Source organism: Lonchura striata, chromosome 27, assembly GCF_050655825.1.
Source record: "Lonchura striata isolate lonStrDom1 chromosome 27, ASM5065582v1, whole genome shotgun sequence".
Lineage (NCBI taxonomy): Eukaryota > Metazoa > Chordata > Aves > Passeriformes > Estrildidae > Lonchura > Lonchura striata.
This window is the reverse complement of record NC_140729.1, coordinates 10,562,238-10,582,444: the sequence shown is the minus strand read 5'-3', so window position 1 is coordinate 10,582,444 and position 20,207 is coordinate 10,562,238. Positions and strand designations below refer to the sequence as shown.

The 20,207-nt window shown below is 53.4% G+C and overlaps 1 protein-coding gene across 1 annotated transcript; it reads left to right on the top strand.

Moving 5' to 3' along the window:
* The first annotated feature begins 1,498 nt into the window (after nucleotides 1-1,498).
* Nucleotides 1,499-19,560, top strand: PSMD11 (proteasome 26S subunit, non-ATPase 11). Its single transcript, XM_021539904.4, has 14 exons — nucleotides 1,499-1,619; nucleotides 3,215-3,316; nucleotides 8,307-8,431; nucleotides 10,526-10,597; nucleotides 10,904-10,961; nucleotides 12,796-12,990; nucleotides 13,486-13,630; nucleotides 13,871-13,931; nucleotides 15,478-15,540; nucleotides 16,127-16,252; nucleotides 16,778-16,813; nucleotides 18,060-18,111; nucleotides 19,031-19,173; nucleotides 19,289-19,560. The coding sequence occupies exons 1-13, from the start codon at nucleotides 1,529-1,531 to the stop codon at nucleotides 19,171-19,173; spliced, it is 1,269 nt and encodes a 422-aa protein (XP_021395579.1). The 5' UTR covers nucleotides 1,499-1,528; the 3' UTR covers nucleotides 19,289-19,560.
* The last annotated feature ends 647 nt before the right edge of the window (nucleotides 19,561-20,207 follow it).

Sequence of the window (20,207 nt, the reverse complement as noted above, 5' to 3'; positions counted from 1 at the left end):
GGCTGGGTCCATTCCGGTGCTGCAGGATCTGGCTGCCATCAGTGTGATGAGCTGGGGTGGGTGGGTCAGGTCAGTGCCAGGGATCCCACTGGCTGCTCTCCTGGCTTTTCCCACTGCAGGGAGGCAGAGGAGGAGGTTGAACATCCCCCTCAGCCCCCCAGTTCCACAGAGACACTCCTGACCCATTAAACTTCATCTGCTGGGCACCAAAACGTGGCTGCTGAAGGGGGCCTCAGTCGCTGCTTCAGAGCCACCTCCTGTGGCTGTCCCCAGGCTGGCACCGCCTGGGGCATCCCACAGTGACATTGGGATCCGAGAGTGACCTTGGGATCTCACGGTGAGATTGGGATCCCACATGACATGACTTCCCAGGAGCAGCCAGGGGCAGGGTTTTGGTTTTATTTCCCGTTTAATATAAAGCGGACTCTTTCAGGCATTAAATTGGCTTTTCCAGCGGCAGAAAGGGGCCGGTCTGGGGCTGCTCGTCCGGGCGTGCGGGGGACACAGCAGGACGGGCTTGGCCGTGGGTGGGTTTGGGGAGCTCAGCGGTGATGTGGGGGCTGTTTTCTGAGCAGCGGAGGGTGCAAGGCCGGGTTTCCCCCCAGCCCAGCCCCTGCTGCGGGCAGCGCTCCTGGAGCAGGAAAAGGGGCCGGGAGGGGAGGGGGCAGCACCGGGAACACAACGGGAAGGACCGGTCCCACCGAGTGCGGCCCGGTCGGGCACTGGGAGCGGGACAGCGTCCCCCTGGTGGGGTGGGGACAGGATCCGCCTCGGGGACACGGGGACAGACTCCTCCACAGGTGCCATGGCCCTGCTGGGCTCTCTTCCCTCCCCGAAGCTGTCCGGGGCGCTGAGGGGGCCGTGGGGATGTGGATCCTCGGGGACCCCCAGCACCGGACCCACGGCTGGGGGATGTTCCGGGCGGGACCCCGCACGCCCCCTCCCAGCCCCAGCGGCCTTCCCGGTGCCGCGGACCCCGCAGAGTCCCGCTCGGGGCCCGGGACCCGGCGCCCCCCGCTCCTTCCCGGGGACGCGACCGGCGCGGGCCCGGGAGACACCGCGGGCCCGGGACACGCCCACTAATGACGTCACCATTCCCATAGACACGCCCACGTCACGCGGCTTCCCGCCTATTTACAGGCCCCGCCCCCTCCCGGGACCACGCCCCTCCCGTGCCCTCGCGCCATTTGCCTGCCACGCCCCCGGCCAAGGCCACGCCCTAAGCCCCGCCCCTCACACGTCACCGCCGAGTCCCGCTGTCCCGCCCCGCCCCCTCAGGCCACGCCCACCCACCCGACACAGCTCATCAGGCCACGCCCCCGCCCCGCCCCGCCCTCAGCCGGGACCGCGCCCCGTGCCCCGGCGCAGGCGTCGTGCCGCAAAACCCGCCCCCAGCCCCGCCCCTCCGCAGGCCCCGCCCCTGCACCGCCCGCGCGCCGGGACTGCAGTTCCCAGCATGCCGCGCGCGCGGAAGGGGCGTGGCCGCGGCGCCGCTTCCGGGCTGGCGGCGAGGCGGAGGAGCGGCAAGATGGCGGCGGCGGCGGTGCTGGAGCTGCAGCGCGCGCAGTCCCTGCTCTCCACCGACCGCGAGGCCTCCATCGGCATCCTGCACTCCATCGGTGAGCGCCGGCCCGCCGCCCGCGCCGCCCGCGCCCCGCCGCCCCCCGCGGCGCGCCGAGCCCCGCGCCGCCGCCGCTGCTGACTCACCGTGCGCGCCCGGCGGGAGCGCGGCCTGGGCCCGGCCCCGCGGCGCTGCACCGCGCCGGGACGGCACCGGCGGCGGCCCCCGCGCGTGGGGGCACGGGCGGCGGGAGCTGTCGCTGCGGGGCGGAGCGGGGGCCGCGCTCCGGGAGCCGGCGGCGGGGCCGGTGCCCGGTGCGTGTCCGCGGAGCCGCTCCGAGCAGCGCCGGAGCCGGGCCGGCCGCTCCTCCCCGTCCGGCTGGAACGAGCCTGCCGGCCCGGGACCCCCGATCGGCGCGCGCGGGGCCGCGGCGGTGCCGGTAGCGCGGGGCGTCGGGGCGGGTCGCGGCGGTTTGGGGCGCGGTGTCACGGCCCGGGCCGGGCCGGCAGCGATGGTGGCTCCCGCAGCGCCCGTTCCGCCGCGGCCGGAGGAGCTCGCTGGGGTTCGCTTCTCCGGCTCCGTCGGGCCGCGCTGCCGCGGACGGGTCGGTGCTGTGGGCACCCCGAGCGGGCCGGGCCGCGCTGCCCGCGGACCGCTGTGGGAAGCAGGGGTTCTTGGTTCTGCTGCCGTGCCCTGCTGTCACCCGCTGTGTCGGGAGTTTTCCGAGCGTCCCGTTAGCCCGGAGGTGCTGTCGGGGCTCTCGGTGTGCTCGGTGCTTGCTCAGCGGGAGCTGCCGCTCTCGGGGTCGGGCTCAGTCAGGACTCAGCCCGTGGTGTGGGTGGGGAGCATCAGGAGTGGCCCAGACAATGTTGCTGTGATACTTTTCTCTTGGAGATCAAAGTTCCCTCGCTTTTGGTAGGGAATTGCAGGGGATGAGAGCTGCAGTTGCAGTTCCCTAGAGGCGGGATTTGGGCTTTGTTTGTGTGCAGGCTGGAGCAGCTCCCTGTGCTGGGGTGGTGGCAGGGAGGGAAGGGCCCTGTGTGGTGGATAACTCGCACGGAGCTGGTGCTGTGCTCGAATTGTGCTGCTGTCGCTTGTTCTTGATCTGCCTCAGAGCAGAGTCACTCCCTGGAGCAGAGGGTGGCGGCACTGCCAGGACTCGGCACTGGCAGGTGAGACACCAAAGTGGGGAGAGGTGTACCCACCTCACTTTGCTTGTGCTGCACTTTGTCCACGGGATCTCAGCTTCATACACAAAGCAGCAACATCAGCAATCCCAGAGTGGAGTGTCCAACCCCAGAAATGCCATTCAATGTCTCTTATTTGGTCCTGTGGCTCCAGTGTGCTCTGGTGTGTGGTGTTGGTCCTGAGTGATACTTGCATAGCTGGACAAGCTGAGATTGTTCAGACCTGGAGCTGGAGTGAGTAGGGGGGAGTCTGTGGGCTAGTAAAGCCCCTGTGGAGCACAGACAAAGCACTGCAAACTTCCCTGCACTGGATTTAAACTTCCCAGACCTCTTGGGCCAGGCTGATCTCCCTGGTGCCTGTTGGAGCAGGTCCTGCTCTGGGCACTTCTCCAGGAGCTGACCAGCAGGGATGGTTTTCCACCTGAAACACCACTAAAGGCAACTTTCCTGCTCTTTTTCTTCCCAGTGAAACGTGATGTCCAGGAAAACGATGAGGAAGCAGTGCAAGTCAAAGAGCAGAGCATCCTGGAGTTGGGGTCACTGCTGGCCAAGACTGGGCAGGCAGAAGGTGAGCCTGAAATCAGGAATTGAGGTAACAGGCAGCAGATCCTGCAGCCAATGCATTTAGTCTCCTTACTTAGTGGGATAGCTGGAAAAACAGCTTTTGGCAGGCAATTTTCTCTCCGAGACAGGACAGAAACTAAAAATCAAATAAAGAACATAAATATCAATCTGGTGTTGCTTGGCCCAGTGTTCCAAACGATGCACAGTTCAGTCTGTGGGGCTGTTTCAGTGTGGGTGACTAAAGTTTTACTTAGTTCTTTTGTTTGAGATGAGAGGTGTCTCCTGGATGGTTTCAAACAGGAAAGTTTGTCCCATGAAATTCTCTCTTACCCGCAGCTCCTCTCACAATCAATTGATTTATCTGCTGGCCATTACATCAGCAGCCCCTGTCCAGCTCTGCAGGGGACAGTCCCTCTATTGTGAGTGTGTGAGGGGACAGGGATGGAGTCGAGTTCTCTGTTCAGTGATGATTTTGAGTCTTTCCTCTCTCCTATTTCCTGGAGAGCTCAAGGCAGCAGTTGGTTGTTTTGCAGTCTAGGGCTGTGTTTTATTCCTGGAGCATGTCAGGACGCTCTGTGTCCGTGCCCAGAGTGTTCTGGGCTTGGGCTGCAGCCCTGGGCAGTGGAAATGTTTACTTGCAAGTCTGGCACAGGGTGAGGAAAGCACCCAGCAGCAGGTTCAGTCCCACTGGAAGGGGCACCAGGCCTGACTTCAGAATAGCTCATGGAAAGTTCCTGGCTGTTCAGCCACAGCTCCAGGTCACAGTTTGTATCTATTGTGAAATGTCCCTTGGTGTCCCACTGGGCTTGGGAAGCTCCCGTTGGGCTGGGCCATGTCACTGCCCTGTGCTGGAATGAGCATTCCAGCCCTGATCCACTGTGGATGGCACTTGGGCAGGGCTGGGGACAGTGGGTGACTGGTCCTGAGAGGTGCTGTTCTTGTCACCTCGCTCAGGTGTTCACCTCTTACTCCTGCTGGGGGCTGCTTTTAGAGTCTGTGGGGAAAAATAAACCCCTCCAGCACAGGGTTTTCCTGCTCCTGCAGGACAGAGGAAGCTGCTGGGCAAGTGTCCCTTTCCTGGCTGAAGTCAGGAGCTCAGTGTGGGTGTCTGTGCTGTGCCAGTGCCCTTTGCACCCTGGTGCTTGCTCACCAGAGATCACCAAACATGGCTGGGCCCTGCAGCAGGGGAGATTTGTGTGTTTGGGTAAAAAGGGGGAAATCGGAGTCTCTTCAGGTCAGTGTGGATGTGCTGCTGGTGGGCAGAACTGAGGGCAGAGTTCTTGTGGCCTCCTCTGCTCTGCAGAGCTTGGGGCAGTGTTGAGTTTATTCTGAAGTTTGGCACAAGGATAAAGAGCTCCCAGAGGGTGGTAGTTGTTAGATTTCTTTTCTTTCAAGGTGAAGGGTGAGGAATTGAAAATATCATTGTTAACTCATCAAACTCAGGGCTGTGAGGGGCAAACATGGGATGTATTTGTGGTCTGTTAAAGGTAGCAATAACTGCAGAGTGAGTGTGTTCTGGAGGGAAGAAAATGGGCTTAGTGCCATTCAGAAGCCAGTTGTGTGTGTGCAGCTCAGAGGGAGTTCAGCAGGACTTGGAGGTGTTTTCTGGAGTTGTGGAACTGGGAGATGAAGAGCAGAGTGCCCTGGCTTAGTGTGGTGCTGGAGCTGTGGGGAGGGCTCTGTTCCCCTGTCAGCTTTCTGGGCAGGAGTGAGAGCTCAGGGGCAGCAGCACCAGCACCAGGTACAGCTGCTCCAGATTCCCCAGTGCTGGCAGACACTGGGACTTCATCCTCTGGCTTTCACTGCACACAGTTTGGTTTTAGCCAGTGGAACTTCTTGGACAGGTTTGAGGGGTTCCAGTGCCCAAAGAGGTGGTGGCTGCACCGTACCTGGAAGTGGATAAATTAAGTCCTGTTTGTTCTAAATCTTCATTTTGGATGATTAGAAACCTTCCAGTGCCTTAACAGGCTCCAGGAGTTGTAGAGGAACTTGGGCAGGACCCAGGGAATGGCTCCCACTGCCAGTGGGCAGGGTTAGGTGGGATATTGGAAGGAATTGTTCCCTGTGAGGGTGGGCAGGCCCTGGCTCAGGTGCCCAGAGCAGCTGTGGTGCCCCTGAATCCCTGGCAGTGCCCAAGGCCAGGTTGGAGGGGGCTTGGAGCAGCCTGGGACAGTGGAAGGTGTCCCTGCCATGGCAGGGATGGCACTGGATGGGCTTTTAGGTCTCTTCCAGCCCAAACCATCCTGTGATTCTGTGACTCTACTAAACTGCAGCCTTTGTTTACAAAAATAATGCAAGTGGCTCCCTTCAATCCTCAATCTTTATCAGGCAGATAAACTTGTAGACTGATTACTTTTCTTTGTGACCATTCCAGATTTTTATAGCATTTCACAGAACTGTAGGGTTGGAATAACTGGGATTGGGAATTTGGATATATGCAGTGTTAGCTGGTGGAAGCACTTCCCTGAGGATGAGCTGCAGGCTTCATTTTCCAGAGCTGCTGCTCATCACTCCTGCAGAGCTGTCAATCCCACCCTTTTACCAGGCATTGCATTTTCTTTAGAAAAATAAAATTCTAAAAATAGTTGGTAGGAGAGGGAAATTTCTGTGGGAACTTTGAGCCTGCCTGGCTGAATGTGGAGTTTGAAGAATGCACAGCTGCATTCCTGCTGTTGACTTGGGATCTGCTTTCTGGGGACTTTTGGGTAGCTCTGGAGCACATCAATGGGATGATAAATAGTGCAGTGTGTTCCACTGGAGTTTTCCTCCTTTGTTGTGCAGTTCCTGTGGGGAAGAGTGTTGGGCATTGATCCCACTGGTCCTGAGGAGCTGGGGGAGGCAGGGATGCACAGGAGGAGGGTGCCTGGTAGTGCTTGAGAGCTGATGGATCTTGGAGAGCCTCAGTAAGACAGATCCAGAGCCCACCTTTCCCAGCTCCCACTGGATGCTGGAGAGGAGCTCTGTGCTGAACTGATGTGTTGGATTGGCTGTGCTTTTTTGTTTGCTGTGTATGAGACCATTTGCCTTGGATTAAAATGATTGGGATTTGCATCCAGGACTCGTACTGGAGATGAAATGAACTCCAGAACTGCATGGTGTGGGGAAGGTCATGGAGCAGCAGGTTCCTGATGGAGTGAAGACTGCCAGCAGGTTGCAATCTGAGGTGTGGAAGGAGCTGCACCTTAAGTGTAGAAAAAGCTGCCTGTTTATGCTCTGGCAGAGAGAAAATCAAACTTTTCTGGAAGCAGGTGTGGCAGTCAGAGCACCCTGTGGTGTTTCTTGTACTGAGTACAGGTGCTTTGCTGGGGTCAGGATCTCCTGCCCTGCAGTTTGGGAATTAAAGCTGAGGATCACACTTAAGTTCTGTTTGTTCTAAATCTGCATTTTGGATGTTTAGAAACCTTCCAGGGTCTTAATGGGCTCCAGGAGCTTGAGAGGGACTTGGACAGGACCCAGGGAATGGCTTCCAATGCCAGAGGGCAGGGATGGATGGGATATTGGGAATTGTTCCCTGTGAGGGCAGGGAGTCCCTGGCACAGGGTGCCCAGAGCAGCTGTGGTGCCCCTGGATCCCTGGCAGTGCCCAAGGCCAGGCTGGACAGGGCTTGGAGCAGCCTGGGACAGCGGGAGGTTTCCCTGCCATGGCAGTGGTGGCACTGGGTGGGCTTTGAGGTCCCTCCCAACTTGAACCATTTTGGGATTCTGTGATCACTACAAGTGATTGGAAAAAGTGAGTTCTACATGTTAAGGGTGTGACAAATGAGGTGTATCAGGCTTGATTAAACTTAGAATAAACAGGTTAAAAAATATTAAAAATAATTTTTAGATATTAATAAGATGTTGTTATAACAATTAGCATTAGCATTTTTTAGCATTACTGCTAAATGAAATACAGAGGAACCCTTGTTTACATTTGTTTTTATTGGAATCCTTCCAAACTGAAATTCTCCTGATACTCCTCCATATACTAATTGAAATAAAATTAGACTTATCTCTTATTTTGGTTTTGATTCAGTACCAGTTTGGTGTAGAAGATTTCTGAATTAGTCATTACCAGCTTTGTTTTGATTTTGCTTTTCTGTGGAATGTTGTAAGCACAGTAGTGTGAGATCCACCTGATATTTGGGTGAGACTTGGAAATCTGGGGCAGAGAGCTGTGATTTCAGTGTGCAGACCTGGTGCTGATGAGTCAGCACTGAACCCTGCCCGTGCAGGATCATCTTCCCAAACCGGGAGCAGCCCTGTCCAGGACCTCCCCAAAACCACGTGGTGTTTGTTGTAGGAGACTTCTAACTTGTGCTCTGCAGTTCCACCACGTCCAGCATTCCTTAATGGCTCTGAGTGCTGGAGCTGCTGTGCTGTGACTGCCACATTCCTCTGCTCCCTGGCTATGACACTTCAGTGCTTCTCCATAAAAAAAAAGAGACATTTCCTTTTTCCACCTCTTATAAAGACTGGTTTTATAACTGTGAATTAATAAGGAGATGTAGAAGCAGAAATGTAGTTAAGTGAGGTCAGAGCTGATCAGATAAAGGTGGAGTTGGAGTGTTAAGGAATATGATTTTCAACAGTGGTGGAGCACAAGGTGGATCCAACATCCTGGGCTTGGCTAGATGGGACAGATGAAAGCATGAAACTGAGTTAATAAAAACACACCTAAAGTATAAACTCCATCCCTGATTTTATAGACAAATCTCAAAGCTTTTAGCAGATCCTGACATTTTAATGGTGAGGCCGTTACAGCAGGTGGTAGCTGGGGAGCTGCAGTGGCAGCAGGGCTGGGGTGAGGCTGGAGCCCCCGGGCCCTGTGCAGTCCCGTTTGTCCAGGCTGCCCTGCAGGTGGCATTTGTTGCTCTGTTCTGTGGATGATGCTGAAAAACCACCTGGGAAACGTTTGGTGGGACAAATCCTGCTGGTGCATGCGACGTGTGGCTGCTCCAGCTGGGTGCAGCTCGTGGCTGGGGGGTTGCATTTCATGTTGTGGGGTTTTTGCAGAGCTGGGAGGACTCCTGAAGTACGTGCGGCCCTTCCTGAACTCCATCAGCAAGGCCAAGGCCGCGCGCCTGGTCCGCTCCCTGCTCGACCTCTTCCTGGACATGGAGGCAGCCACGGGACAGGAGGTGAGGCTGCAGCTCCAGCACCAGGCTGTTCCTCAAAAGCCTGCAACACCAGTATCTGACCTAGTTTGCTTCTCACTGAAGAATTATTCATGTCAGGAAGCAGAGTTTTAATGCATTTGGATGTATTTTATAAATAAAACATCAGATAATTGAATTTATAACCATGCTTTTCTGCAAGCCTCTCCCTGCTGCAGTTTAGGAGTGATTCCCACCATGGGCATTTGTCTTAGATTCATGTTGCTTCCTCAAGTTGTGCCAGGGGAGGTTTAGATTGGATATTAGGGAAAATTCCTTTACTGAACGGGTTGTCCAGCCCTGGCACAGCTGCCCAGGGCAGCGGCGGAGCCTCTGCCCCTGGAAGGATTTAAAAGCTGTGTAGATGTGGCACTTGGGGACAAGGGTCAGTGGTAGCCTTGGCAGTGCTGGGGGAATGGTTTGACTCGGTGATCTCAAGGGGCTTTTCCAACCTCAGTGATTGTAGGTGCAGTATTTGGAGTACTTTGTAGTGATGAGTATTGGGAGTGTTGTTCCCAGGGACCTTGGAGCAGGAATGGTGGAGGTGGTGTGGGATGGCACAGAACTGGAGCAGCCAGTGCTCAGGGGCTGTCCAGGAGCTGGTCAGGATTGCAGGAGGACACACCTGTGATGGGTGTTTCACTGCACAGAGACACAAAAGTTACTCCTGAAGCTGGAGTGGAAAGGGTTTGGCAGCTACCAGGTGTCAGCTGCTTCAGTGGATGGGCTCCCCCAGCAGAAAACCTGAGACAGTTTAAGTGCCCAGTTAGGATTCACTCCATTCTCATCAGCTCCATAGGATACAGTTGTCTTAGTTTTTCTTTTCTCCCCCAGTTGTTGGTTTTTTGGGAGCAGGATAAGGATAGGAACACCTCGGGAGTGCTTCAGGCTGTGCTGCCCTGCAGAGGGCTGTGCTGGTACAGGAGGGGTCTGAGCAGCAGGTCAGGGACAAAACCACGTGAAACCTGCCCTGCTGGGGGGCAGTTGACATTCTCATTAGCCAAATTAGCACAAAATTAGCCAAATTAAACTGTCATCCTCCAGTGCAGGTGACCCAGCCAATGTCCCTTGTTTGCTGCTCAGTCCTTGTGGCTCGTGGGTGAGTTATGGTGACAGAATGTGTTCCCCCTCTTTCTGTAGCAGATGAGGCCAGGGGAAATAGGGTGGGATGTTCAGGTGAGAAGGGAGAACTCGCAAAAATGTCAGGAGAAAAGGAGCAGCTACAGGCTTTTCTCAAGGTAATTTGGTGTGAAGGACAATATTCAAATGCAGTTGCAGAGGAGGCACAGGTTGGAGTAATGGTGATGGAAATAATAAAAAGTCAGTCAAAATAGTAATTTTAGAGCATATTCTGAAGCCAACCCCAAAACCTTAAGGAAAGATGACATCAGCCTGTGGTGAGGTCTTGATGCAGCAATCTCAAATCCTTTCAGAAATGTTCTGAGGAGTGTCTGCTTCCTCAGGGTAGCTCACATCCAGAATGCTCCCAGGAGCCCAGTAAAGCAGTGAAATTGGAGATTCCTCCAGCTCCTAATGCTCCAGCTATCACCCTGTAATAAATTGAGACTTCATAATGGCTTTTCATAAAATGTTCACATTTAATAAGCAGTGAGGAGCAGCTGACAAGGCCTCAGTGTTGAGCTGCAATCCAGAGGTTTTGGGAAGAGGTATTGCTGAGCCTGGCACCACAGGATGACTTTCTGTGTATTATGGGCCAGATAAGATACAATAATATCTGAGAGGGACCAGTTCTGCTTTATCTGTCGAGGGAGTCTCAGCTTGAAAAAGATGGGAAGATTCTGAGTTTCTTTGCTTTGAAATGATGGATGAGGCCCCCAGAGCAGAGCACAGCATCTCTGCTGCTTTATACAGATTATATGATCTATGTAGGCCTTAAAGCACATGAAATTTATTTTTATTTATTGAAAATACTCTGTGACTGTGGGTTTAAACTCTGGGAAAGCGTTACTGCCTACCCCAGATGCCTCCATTTGACACCTCTGGTGTCGTTGGGAAGCGTTTGGGGTGGACACTGACAAAGAAGATGTTTAGAATTGACTCCTTTCTCCTCCCTTTAAGGTTGACCTGTGTTTAGAGTGTATTGAATGGGCCAAATCAGAGAAGAGGACTTTCCTACGCCAGGCTCTGGAGGTAAGTCCCAATCCCAAACATGGGGAGCAGCATCATCCCCTTGTCACATTTAATAGCTGTAAAAGTAGAGCACTTGTGTGCTCTTCAGATCTTTCTCTGTGTCAGGGGAGGGCATTAATTACACTGAAATTCTCCTTAAAAATGCAGAGTTTTACTCCTTGTGCAGTAGGCCTTGCACAACTGGACCACACAATGTGACAAATACAGATTAATGTAGTGAAGTTTGTGCAGAGAAGAATATAAAGCTTCATTTTACAAAACAAATCTGTTTGGTTTCCTCACAGCAGTTCCTTTTCTGTTCTCCAGGCGAGGCTGGTCTCTCTCTACTTCGACACCAAGAGGTACCAAGAAGCTCTGCAGCTAGGTGAGGCTCCCACTAGGTGGTGGTAAATCTTTGCTTTTAATTTACTCCTGGCAAGGAAATCCATCACCTGTGTCATGTTCCTTGAGAAGTTTTGCAGGATTTGGGTCTTAATTTCTCAGTGCTGGTGCAGTTCTGGCACTTTTTGGTGTAGCTGGGTGATAACAGCTCTTAGAGGTGTCTTTGTTCTTGCTGTTTCACCATCCTTACCCATCTCACCTGGGCCTAAGGCCAGTTTGGGTGGGGCTTGGAGCAACCTGGGAGGTGTCCCTGCCCATTTGAGAGTGGAATGAGATGAGCTTTAAGGCCCCTTCCAACCCAGCCCACTCTGGGATTCTGTGACTTGTTCATTGCAGATAATTTTGGGAGCTGTATCCAGCTGAAGGTTTGGCTCCTGCTGGAACCTGCTGGAATACTCTGCTGTGGCCACAGAGGCTGAAGGGAGAAAAGAGCTTTATTCCAGTTTGCTCAAGCAGAGCCCCAGTAAAACCAGGAAATGGCAAAGCCTCTGTGGGTGTCATTAGCCAAGGTCTTAGGGTGGCTTTAAGAATTTGCCCCTGCACCAACCAAGGGATGGTAATGAACCAGTGAACTCCTGCTCTGCCCCAAAGCAGAGTAAAGCAGGACCTCCTACAGCTCCCCTGGTGCTTGTAAAATGCTCATTTTGCAAATGACTGCAGTGGTGTAAGTGAGGCTTGAGCTGTAATTGAGATTTAAGGTTCAGGTGAGGTTTAAGCTGTCAGGTTTAAGCTGTGAGGTTTATGCTGTCTGAGGTGTTTTTGCACAGCCTGCTCTGCCAGGGCTGAGGGGCAGCTGCATGGACACAGCCTGAACTGCTCACCCAGAACTTAACCTGCATGGTGGCACGAGCCTGTGTCATGTCCAGAATGCCCCGGGTGACATGTATCTCATCAGAATACTGAATTAATGAAATTCAGGATGGAATTGGAACTCGTTTGCATAGGGATAGGCAATGACCTCAGGTTTAAACTGATCAGAGGCTACACACCAAAGCTGGGCTTAATTAATTTAATCCCTTAGCTGGTGGTGGGACAGCCTGGGGAGTTGGGAAGGTCTGTGCCTGTCGGGCTCTGTCAGGATGTCAGTGTTGTGCACAGCATTCCTGTGTGGCTGAGGAGGTGGCTGTGGCCATGGCTGTGGGGAGTAGGTGCAAGCAGAGTCTCTCAGGAATGTTTCCAGTGAGAATCTATTTGTTTCTGCCCAGTTCTGCAGTTGCAGCTCTGGTTATCAGCTCCTGAGCACAGCAAGGGTTTTATCTCTGCTCACCCTAAATTACCTCTTCAGCGGGGGAAAGAAGGAGACAAGTTCCCTCTAGGCCTGGCTCATTCTGTCCTCACAGGACCATGATGTGGCAGCCTGTCCTGGCGTTTCTGAGGATGTCCCTTCCTGCCTCCTAAGTCTGACCTGCAGGTGTCCTGTGTCAAATCACTCCTTCCTCATCCCACATTGTCAGGAGTTTCTGGAGAATGCTCCATGATGCCAAGGGGGCAGTTGTGCAATGGAGGGAAATCACCTGGGCACGGGTGCCAGAGTGCCCATCCCAACTGGCCAGCCCCTCCCGGGCACTGTGCTGCCCACACCCCCCCTCTGACACAAAACTGCTTCATCCTCCTGCTGTGGACTGGCACTGTCCCCCCATGATGCCCTCTCCCTTGCTTTTTCTTGGAAGGACAGGCTGTGTGAGCCTCCCTGAAAGCCCTGGCTGTTGGGGGAGGATGGGTGGCCCCTGGAGAGGTTTCGTGTGATGTTTTGTGCATGGTTTGTGTGGGTGCTGATGATCAGAGCAGGTGACAGTCCTGTCCTTGCCCTCTGCCAGGCTCCCAGCTGCTTCGGGAGTTGAAGAAGATGGATGACAAGGCACTGCTGGTGGAAGTGCAGCTCCTAGAGAGCAAAACTTACCACGCCCTGAGCAATCTGCCAAAAGCAAGAGCAGCCTTAACCTCGGCCCGCACCACAGCCAATGCCATCTACTGTCCCCCCAAGCTGCAGGCAGCGCTGGACATGCAGTCAGGTGAGGCCTCCAGGACCAGGACAGTACCCAGGGCTCGTCCTGACACCTCAGTTGTCTGATATTTGTGTTTTCTGAGGGAATCGTGGGAAGTGGTGCTTGGTGGGGCCTCAGGATATCACCAGTTCTGCCTCAGGTGGCATCAGCTGCAATGGCATTGTCCTGACACTGGTGTTTTCAGCCCAGTTTTGAAAGCTGCCCGTGGTGGAGGGTCCATAAGCTCCCCAGGTACTGCAGTTCCAGCCTCACACTGCTCCTGGCCCATTACATGCTGTTCCTGACCCAGTTTGCAGGCACTTACCTGAAGTGCCCTAAGCTTGTCTGTCTAAAAATGTCCTTGTAAGAGAGGGTGTGGAGTTTCTTCTGATAGACATGAGGCAAGGGGGGCACAGGAGGAAAGGTTTCTCTTCATGAAAGTCATAGATAAAGCACTGAACAACCAAATTGTTCTGTTTTCTCCCAGCCATGCTCAGAATTAAGCTGTTTGTGCCTCTCCAGGTATTATCCACGCAGCAGAAGAGAAGGACTGGAAAACAGCCTATTCATATTTTTATGAGGCATTTGAGGGCAATGATTCAATTGACAACCCCAAAGCCATCACTGCTCTGAAATACATGCTGCTGTGCAAAATCATGCTCAACAGGTAGGTGGCAGATGGTTCTGGGAAGAACTCTTCCAGTGTTTCCAGGGGAAGGGCTTTTTGTTTATGGGACTCTGAGCTAATGGGCTCAAGCAACGTCTTTATCTGTCACCCGATCAGTGCTCCTGATGTGGTGATATTTGGGTTTTAGTCCTTTGCTGTCCAGTTGGGGATTTTTGTGGTGCTCTGGGGTTTAAGCTGACCATGTTCCTCTGTAAATGCTCTGCTCCCTTCCCTCTGCAGCCCAGAAGATGTGCAAGCATTAGTGAGTGGGAAGCTTGCTCTGCGGTATGCAGGAAGACAGGTATAGAAACTTAACCCTTTGTTATCTTCCTCTTACCTTACTCAGTGCTGGCCTATTCTTCATGTCAAACACATTGCTCTTTTCATACCAAAATACCCATCACTCCTGAGTGTCCTGACTGAGATCTCCAGAACTGATTAAATTACCATGAATTACCATTGCCAGAAGTCAGTTGCCTTCAAAGGGTTTTACAGTGATTTTCACAACCAGAGACTTTAGGCTGCTTGCTTCATTTTCCCTGTTTTTCTCCTTCCTGCTTTTCTTCATCAGCTACAAATTGTCTGATGCCATCAGGTCCTTGTGTTTCTACTCTCACCAGCTGTTGCAGTGTTTAAATCAGAGTTACTTCATTGTAGCCAGTCCTGAGAATGCATTCCTGGCAGTGCAGCTCAGCAGGTGGAGACCTGGGTGGCTGCAAGGTGGGAGCCAGGCAGTCAGGGAGATGTGAAATGCCCTGCTTGTTCTGACATGTGAACCTGCCAGGCTGCGAAGGCCACCCTCAAATTAAACTCAGGGGTGCTTGTAGAAGGTGCAGGGCCACCCTCCAGGCGTGCCAGGGGCTGGGCCAGGCTGGGATCCTGCTGCCCTCAGGGCTGTGCTCAGCCTGGGCTCTGCTGTGACACAGGAGCTGCTGCTCCCCTGCCCACAGGGGATTGGGAATTAGCAGAGCTCAGTGAGCAAATGTGTGTGGGAAGGTCTGATGTGGGGATATCCCTCCTGGATCAGGAAGGCCAGCCCCATCCTGCCTCATCCCTTTGGCCTGAGTGGCAGCTGGAGGCTCCTCCCCAGAGCAGGGGATCCTGGCTGTGCCCACACTGTGCTGTGAGCCGGCCCTGAGCAGCAATTCCTGCTGGGGGAGCAGCGAGAGAGCAGCCCTGGGGGCAATCCTGGAATATCCTGAGTTGGAAAGGACCACAAGGATCCAGTCCAGCTCCTGGCTCTGCTTGGGGCAGTCGCAGAAGGGGAGGCAGCAGAAGCCTGGGCCTTGTGCACCAGAGGCACCAGGCTGTCCTTGTCCTGTCCCTGCCTTGGGCTCTGTTCTGCTGTTCCCTGCTGGGATTACCACTGTGGGGTGTAAATGGGCTTGTTTGGGAATGAGCCTTTTGCTTCATTTCAGCAGTATGGGGTGTAGAGAAGACTCATCCCTGATGCTGTCCATGGTGGGGTGACCATAGGAGCTGCTGCCCTTCCCCTGGCATTCAGCAGAGAAGTGGCTGTGCTGGAGGGCCCAAAATGGCCATGTTCATTAAGCAAGTGCCAAAATGTGCAAAATTTCCCTTAAAAACAGCATCAGGCTTGCTCCCAACCTGCAGCTGGTGCTGTCAGACCCGGGTGCTTTGTCCCTCTGGAGATGTTTCAGGTCACGTCCTGCAGCTGCCTGGCTTCTTCTCCCCTCAGCAGCTGCTCTCCCTCTGCTGTGGCAGTGACAAGGAACATTCCTGGTTTGCCATTTAAGCACGTTCCCAGGGTACTGCACAGTTGGCATATTCACCCTGACAGGAGAATCCAGAAAAAAATGACCTCCTCTGGTTCTCTTTCCCCACAGACAGAAGCACTAAAATGCGTGGCACAGGCCAGCAAGAACCGGTCGCTGGCAGATTTTGAAAAGGTGAGTCAGGGACACAGAAGATGGAGCCTGGCTGGGCAAAAACCAGTCAGAAATGACAGGTTTGGAAAGTTGTAGAAGCTGCTACATCCCACTGCAGGAAACCATGGAAACATTGATAGAAGGCAGCAGTGCATCAAAAAATACCCCCAACAATCAACCAGTTGCGCTTTCACTGCGTGGGGGGTAAACTTGCTTGAACTCAGTTTTTTTCCTTTTTGCCGTTTTTCTTTTTTTTTTTGGGACAGCCAAATCAGAAAAATCGGAAGCAGCTTTCCTTTAGATGCTGTTCACTGGGATGTGTATCTTTCTAAAATTTTTCCAGGTTTTAGCAGGAATGCTATAGAGCTCAGGGAGAGGATTCCCATGTCAGGGTCCAATCCTGTCATGCTCTGGGGCTCGCTGAGCTCCCACAGGGTGAAGATAAAAGATGTTGGAGAGGCTGCTGGGCTGTCATGACCTTCTGGCTTTTAGCTAAGTTAGGGGCTGGATTAACCATGGTACTGGGCTGGGGGGGGGAATCTCATCCTCAGAGGACCTTGAGGAGCTGTTGCTATCAGAATTATTTCCTTTTGCTGTGTCCCTACAGGCTCTGACAGACTACAAGGTGGAGCTCAGGGACGACCCCATCATAAACACTCACCTGGCCAAGCTCTATGATAATTTATTGGAACAGAACCTGATCAGAGTCATTGAACCCTTCTCCAGAGTACAGGTAAATGTTTCCAGCAGCACTTGGACAGGCTGGACCCTCTGCCCCTGCTGCTGGGGGCGAGGGGCTTGTTCCCATATGGAACACTGCTTAGTCTGAGCTGCTCAGCACTTTCAGAGCTCAGGGTTCATCATGTTAAGTTATAAAGAGGAGGCTGAGGGGACCTTTGGAAAGCCACATTCCAAAGTCATTGCCCTTTCCACCTGTTTCTCTCATGCTCCCTGCAAGGTGACTGGCTTTTAACCCTGAAGGTGACAGCATTTGGCTTCAAAGGCCTCTGTGCCATAGTCTTGGAGACGAGATATTTCACCTTTCAGAGTGGAATGGCTTTAGGGGTCCAGTCCATCTTAGTTAAATTCAGACATGAAACCTGAAGAACCTGAAGCTGCAGAGTGGAGAAAGCCACTGGAGATATTTAGGCCAGAGCATTTCCAGGCCCTTGAGCAGTTCCATGGAAGAGCCCCAAACCTCTGTGTTGTGTGTCCAAAGTGCAGCTAAAGATTAACTAAATGTTGGTCTTTCTTATAGATTGAACACATATCCAGCCTCATCAAGCTCTCAAAGGTAAGAACCTCACCAGAAATCGGTGCCATGTGTTCAGAGGGCAGAGGAGTTGGGCTTAAATGGCATTTCTCACTGGGAACTGAAATGAAGCCTGACAGATGAGATCCATATAATTTCCAGGCAAATCTCACCCTTGGGAGCTAAACTGACACAGGCAGCTCCTGGGAGGCATTGAGGCTTCCTGTGCCCCAGACTTTGCAGTACTGTCCCCTTCCCCCATGGGTTTTACTCCCTGGCTTGGCTCTTGGTTTTATTGGAGGCAGATTTTCCTCTGCTGCGTCGTGACCAGCTCAGTCTACCCCTGTGCCCTGTGTTTAATCCCCTGAGTGTTCTCAGGGGAACCTTACTGAGACCCTTAAGATCCAGGATCCAGCTAATCACCCTACAGTGGCATTAGGGCTGTGTCTGTCACACTGACCATGCAGTAACTGCTTTACAGATAATCCCAGACAGATTCAGTTTTAGGAAAATCCACTGTAATCCCAGGCAGTTGCATCCCAGTGCTGTTGTCTTGTACTGGCATTAAGGCCAGAGGTTGGGAAGTGAGCTGAGCTCAGCCTTTGTGGTCACAGAATCATTGAATCATTCACGTTGGAAAAGGCCTCTGAGATCATTGAGTCCAGATACTCCCCAGCACTGCAAAACCACTCATGTCCTCAAGTGCCACATCCATAAATCTGTTAAATATGGTGATTTCACCTCTACCCTGGGCTGGACGAGGCTTTCCATGAAGAAATTTTCCCTAATATCCAACCTAAACCTCCCCTGGCACACAGTCTGTTCCCAGACTAGCTCATGGTGTTTAACACATCCTTAATATTCAGATTAAGAGCTGCTCTGTGCCCCCTCTGCCCAGAGAGGAGCTGCCTCCTGTGGGCCTTCCTGCTGCTGGGCAGGAGCTCAGCTGGTTCCTGCATGGATTAAATAAAACTTGGCCAACTCTTGTCTAAATCCTTGCTGCACTGAGTTAGAAAGTTCCAGAACCCCCACAGATAAAGCCTGGGTGAAGTGACAGATACAGTGTCACCTGTGGGACAAGGGACATCCTGCTGCTCCCTCATTAACAGCTGCTGCCTCATTTCCTGAGGCATCTCCAGCAGGTGGTGGTGTCCAAGCCAGGCTCAGGGAGCAGCAGCTGCTGCTGAGCAGTGCTCATGTTACCACCAGCCTGTCAAGTGTGCAGCAGTAAAATTTATGTGTTTTCATGTGTTCTGGGAGACTTTTAATTTTTCTGCTTCAATTTCAGGCTGAGGTAGAAAGGAAATTGTCACAGATGATCTTGGACAAGAAGTTTCATGGTGAGTCTCTGCATCCCTCAGCTCTGACTGCCCCATGTTTGCACGAGCTGTGGCTGTACTCCCCTTCCTCCTCTGAACATGGGAGTCCTGCTCAGGCAGCAGGCGTGCAGGGGACAGGAGTGACAGTCAGTAGTGCTGTTCCTGCTGCTCTATCACAGGTGACAGTCAGGAGTGACAGTTTGGAGTGACAGGAATGCTGTTCCTGCTGCTCCATTGGAGGGGACAGTCAGGAAGGCTCTTCCTGCTGCTCCGTCTGCCTTCCTTAACCTGGGGTTAATTTCAGAAGTGCTGTTGGGTCCCTCTTGCTGTGACAGCATCCAGGGACAGTGTGGGACCCCCAGCTGGGCTGTGTGGCCAGGCTGGGCTCTCCCTCATGGAGCTGCCCAGGGTTGTGGTCACCTTTCCCAGCTCTTTGTGCCCGGAGTGTTCCGTGGGGACGCCCCATAGCCCAGTGGGGTGCTGTGGCTTGGCTGGGCCCACAGCAGGCTGCTGCCCCAAATCCCCTCAAGGAACCTGCTGTGCTCTGGTTCTGTTGTCCCTGGATGTGGCTGAGCCTGGGCAATGCCTGGGAGCAGCAAGAGCGCTGTGCAGGGACAGCCCCTGGCACCTGGGCACAGCTGCAGGATAAACCAGCTGTGCTGAGCCATCCTGCTGGGCACAGGGCCTGAGGAGGCAGGGAGATGGTAGGGAATGGGCAGGAAAGCTCATCTCCTGGATGGCTTCTCAGGCTCTTCTCTGGGTTGTATTTTTTTCTGGGAACGCTAAACCAGTCGTGACCAAAATCAGCCAGTCCAGCCCAACATGTGAATCCTTCCTAGACCCTGCACAGGGTGTTCCTGGGGTAGATCCCTGAATTCCTGCTGTCTGGAAGCTGTGATCCATCAAGCATCCCAGTGCTAACAGCAGCTTGTGCCCACAGGAATCCTTGACCAGGGCGAGGGTGTCCTGATCATCTTCGACGAACCCCCCGTAGACAAAACTTACGAGGCTGCCCTCGAGACGATTCAGAACATGAGCAAAGTAGTGGATTCGCTCTACAACAAAGCCAAGAAGTTGACATAGGTGAGTGGGGCCTCCCTGGGGGCCGCAGAGCTCCGGAGTCGCTGCCGGCCCCGCCGTGTCCCTCAACCTTGTTCCCTCTCCTGTTGAGTGACGTGGCTCTGTTTTCTCTTTGCAGAGTTGAATTTGCTAGCTGTCATTTGGAGAGTGTGTGTGACAGGAGAGTGAAACCTTTGGGAAAATGTTAGGAGACTTTTTTTTTTCTTCTTTGTTCTACTTTTCGCTCGGAAAGTTTTTAAACTTCCTCATCCGGTGCATCTTGTATTCCAGACGATGCGTGTTCCAGTTTCCATGTAATCTTTACTGGCCGAACTTTGTATCTGGGGGGGGAATATTGTTTAAACAAAGAGGGTATTCTAAATAAAAGGAAAAAGGCTTACACTACCTAAACATGTGCTTTCCACTTCCTGAGGGACGGCAGAGTTCAGCAGGGACAGCGTTTTGTTACCAGTAGGTGCCCAAAACCAGTTTGTTTCATCTCCTCCGCCCTGAAATCGGAGACGTGCTGGCGGTGTCTGAGCAGCCAACTTGATTCCATTTGTACTGAACCAAACAAACCCAAAATGTACAGACTGCTGGTTTATTTTCCATCCTCAAGGCCTCCGAGCCCCTCGAAGCAGCTCCGGATGATTTTCCTGCGGGCCGGAGCTGTCGGCGCGGCCCCGGCCCCGGCGGAGGGGACGGCGCAGGTTTCCCTGGAGCCTGACTTGCATGCTCTTGTTTGCAGATAGACTTAGATTTTAAATGTTCCTCCCTCCCCACCTGCGCTGGCAGGAGGAGCAGGTGAGCGGCGGGGCCGACTCCAGCTGTGCCTCTGCTGCAGCTGAGCTCTGGTTCCCCACCGAGGTGGGACAGCCTGGCCCTCTGGAGCAGCCCAGTGGGAGCTTCCTCCTCGGTCCCAAAGTCCTGGGGGGCGGAGCATGGTGTATTCCAGCATGTTCCATTTTCTGGTGAGGTTTCCAGTAAGTTTTAATGCCATTTGGGCAGTGTAAGCTTCTGCATCTCTGTCCTGCTCATCTTTATTTTTCCTTTCCCCT

Coding starts and splice junctions, on each gene's coding strand:
- PSMD11 (XM_021539904.4), top strand. CDS start 1,529: ATGGCGGCGGCGGCGGTGCTGGAGCTGCAGCGCGCGCAGTCCCTGCTC. Junction 8,432..10,525: donor AGGCAGCCACGGGACAGGAG/GTGAGGCTGCAG, acceptor CCTCCCTTTAAG/GTTGACCTGTGTTTAGAGTG. Junction 10,598..10,903: donor TCCTACGCCAGGCTCTGGAG/GTAAGTCCCAAT, acceptor TCTGTTCTCCAG/GCGAGGCTGGTCTCTCTCTA.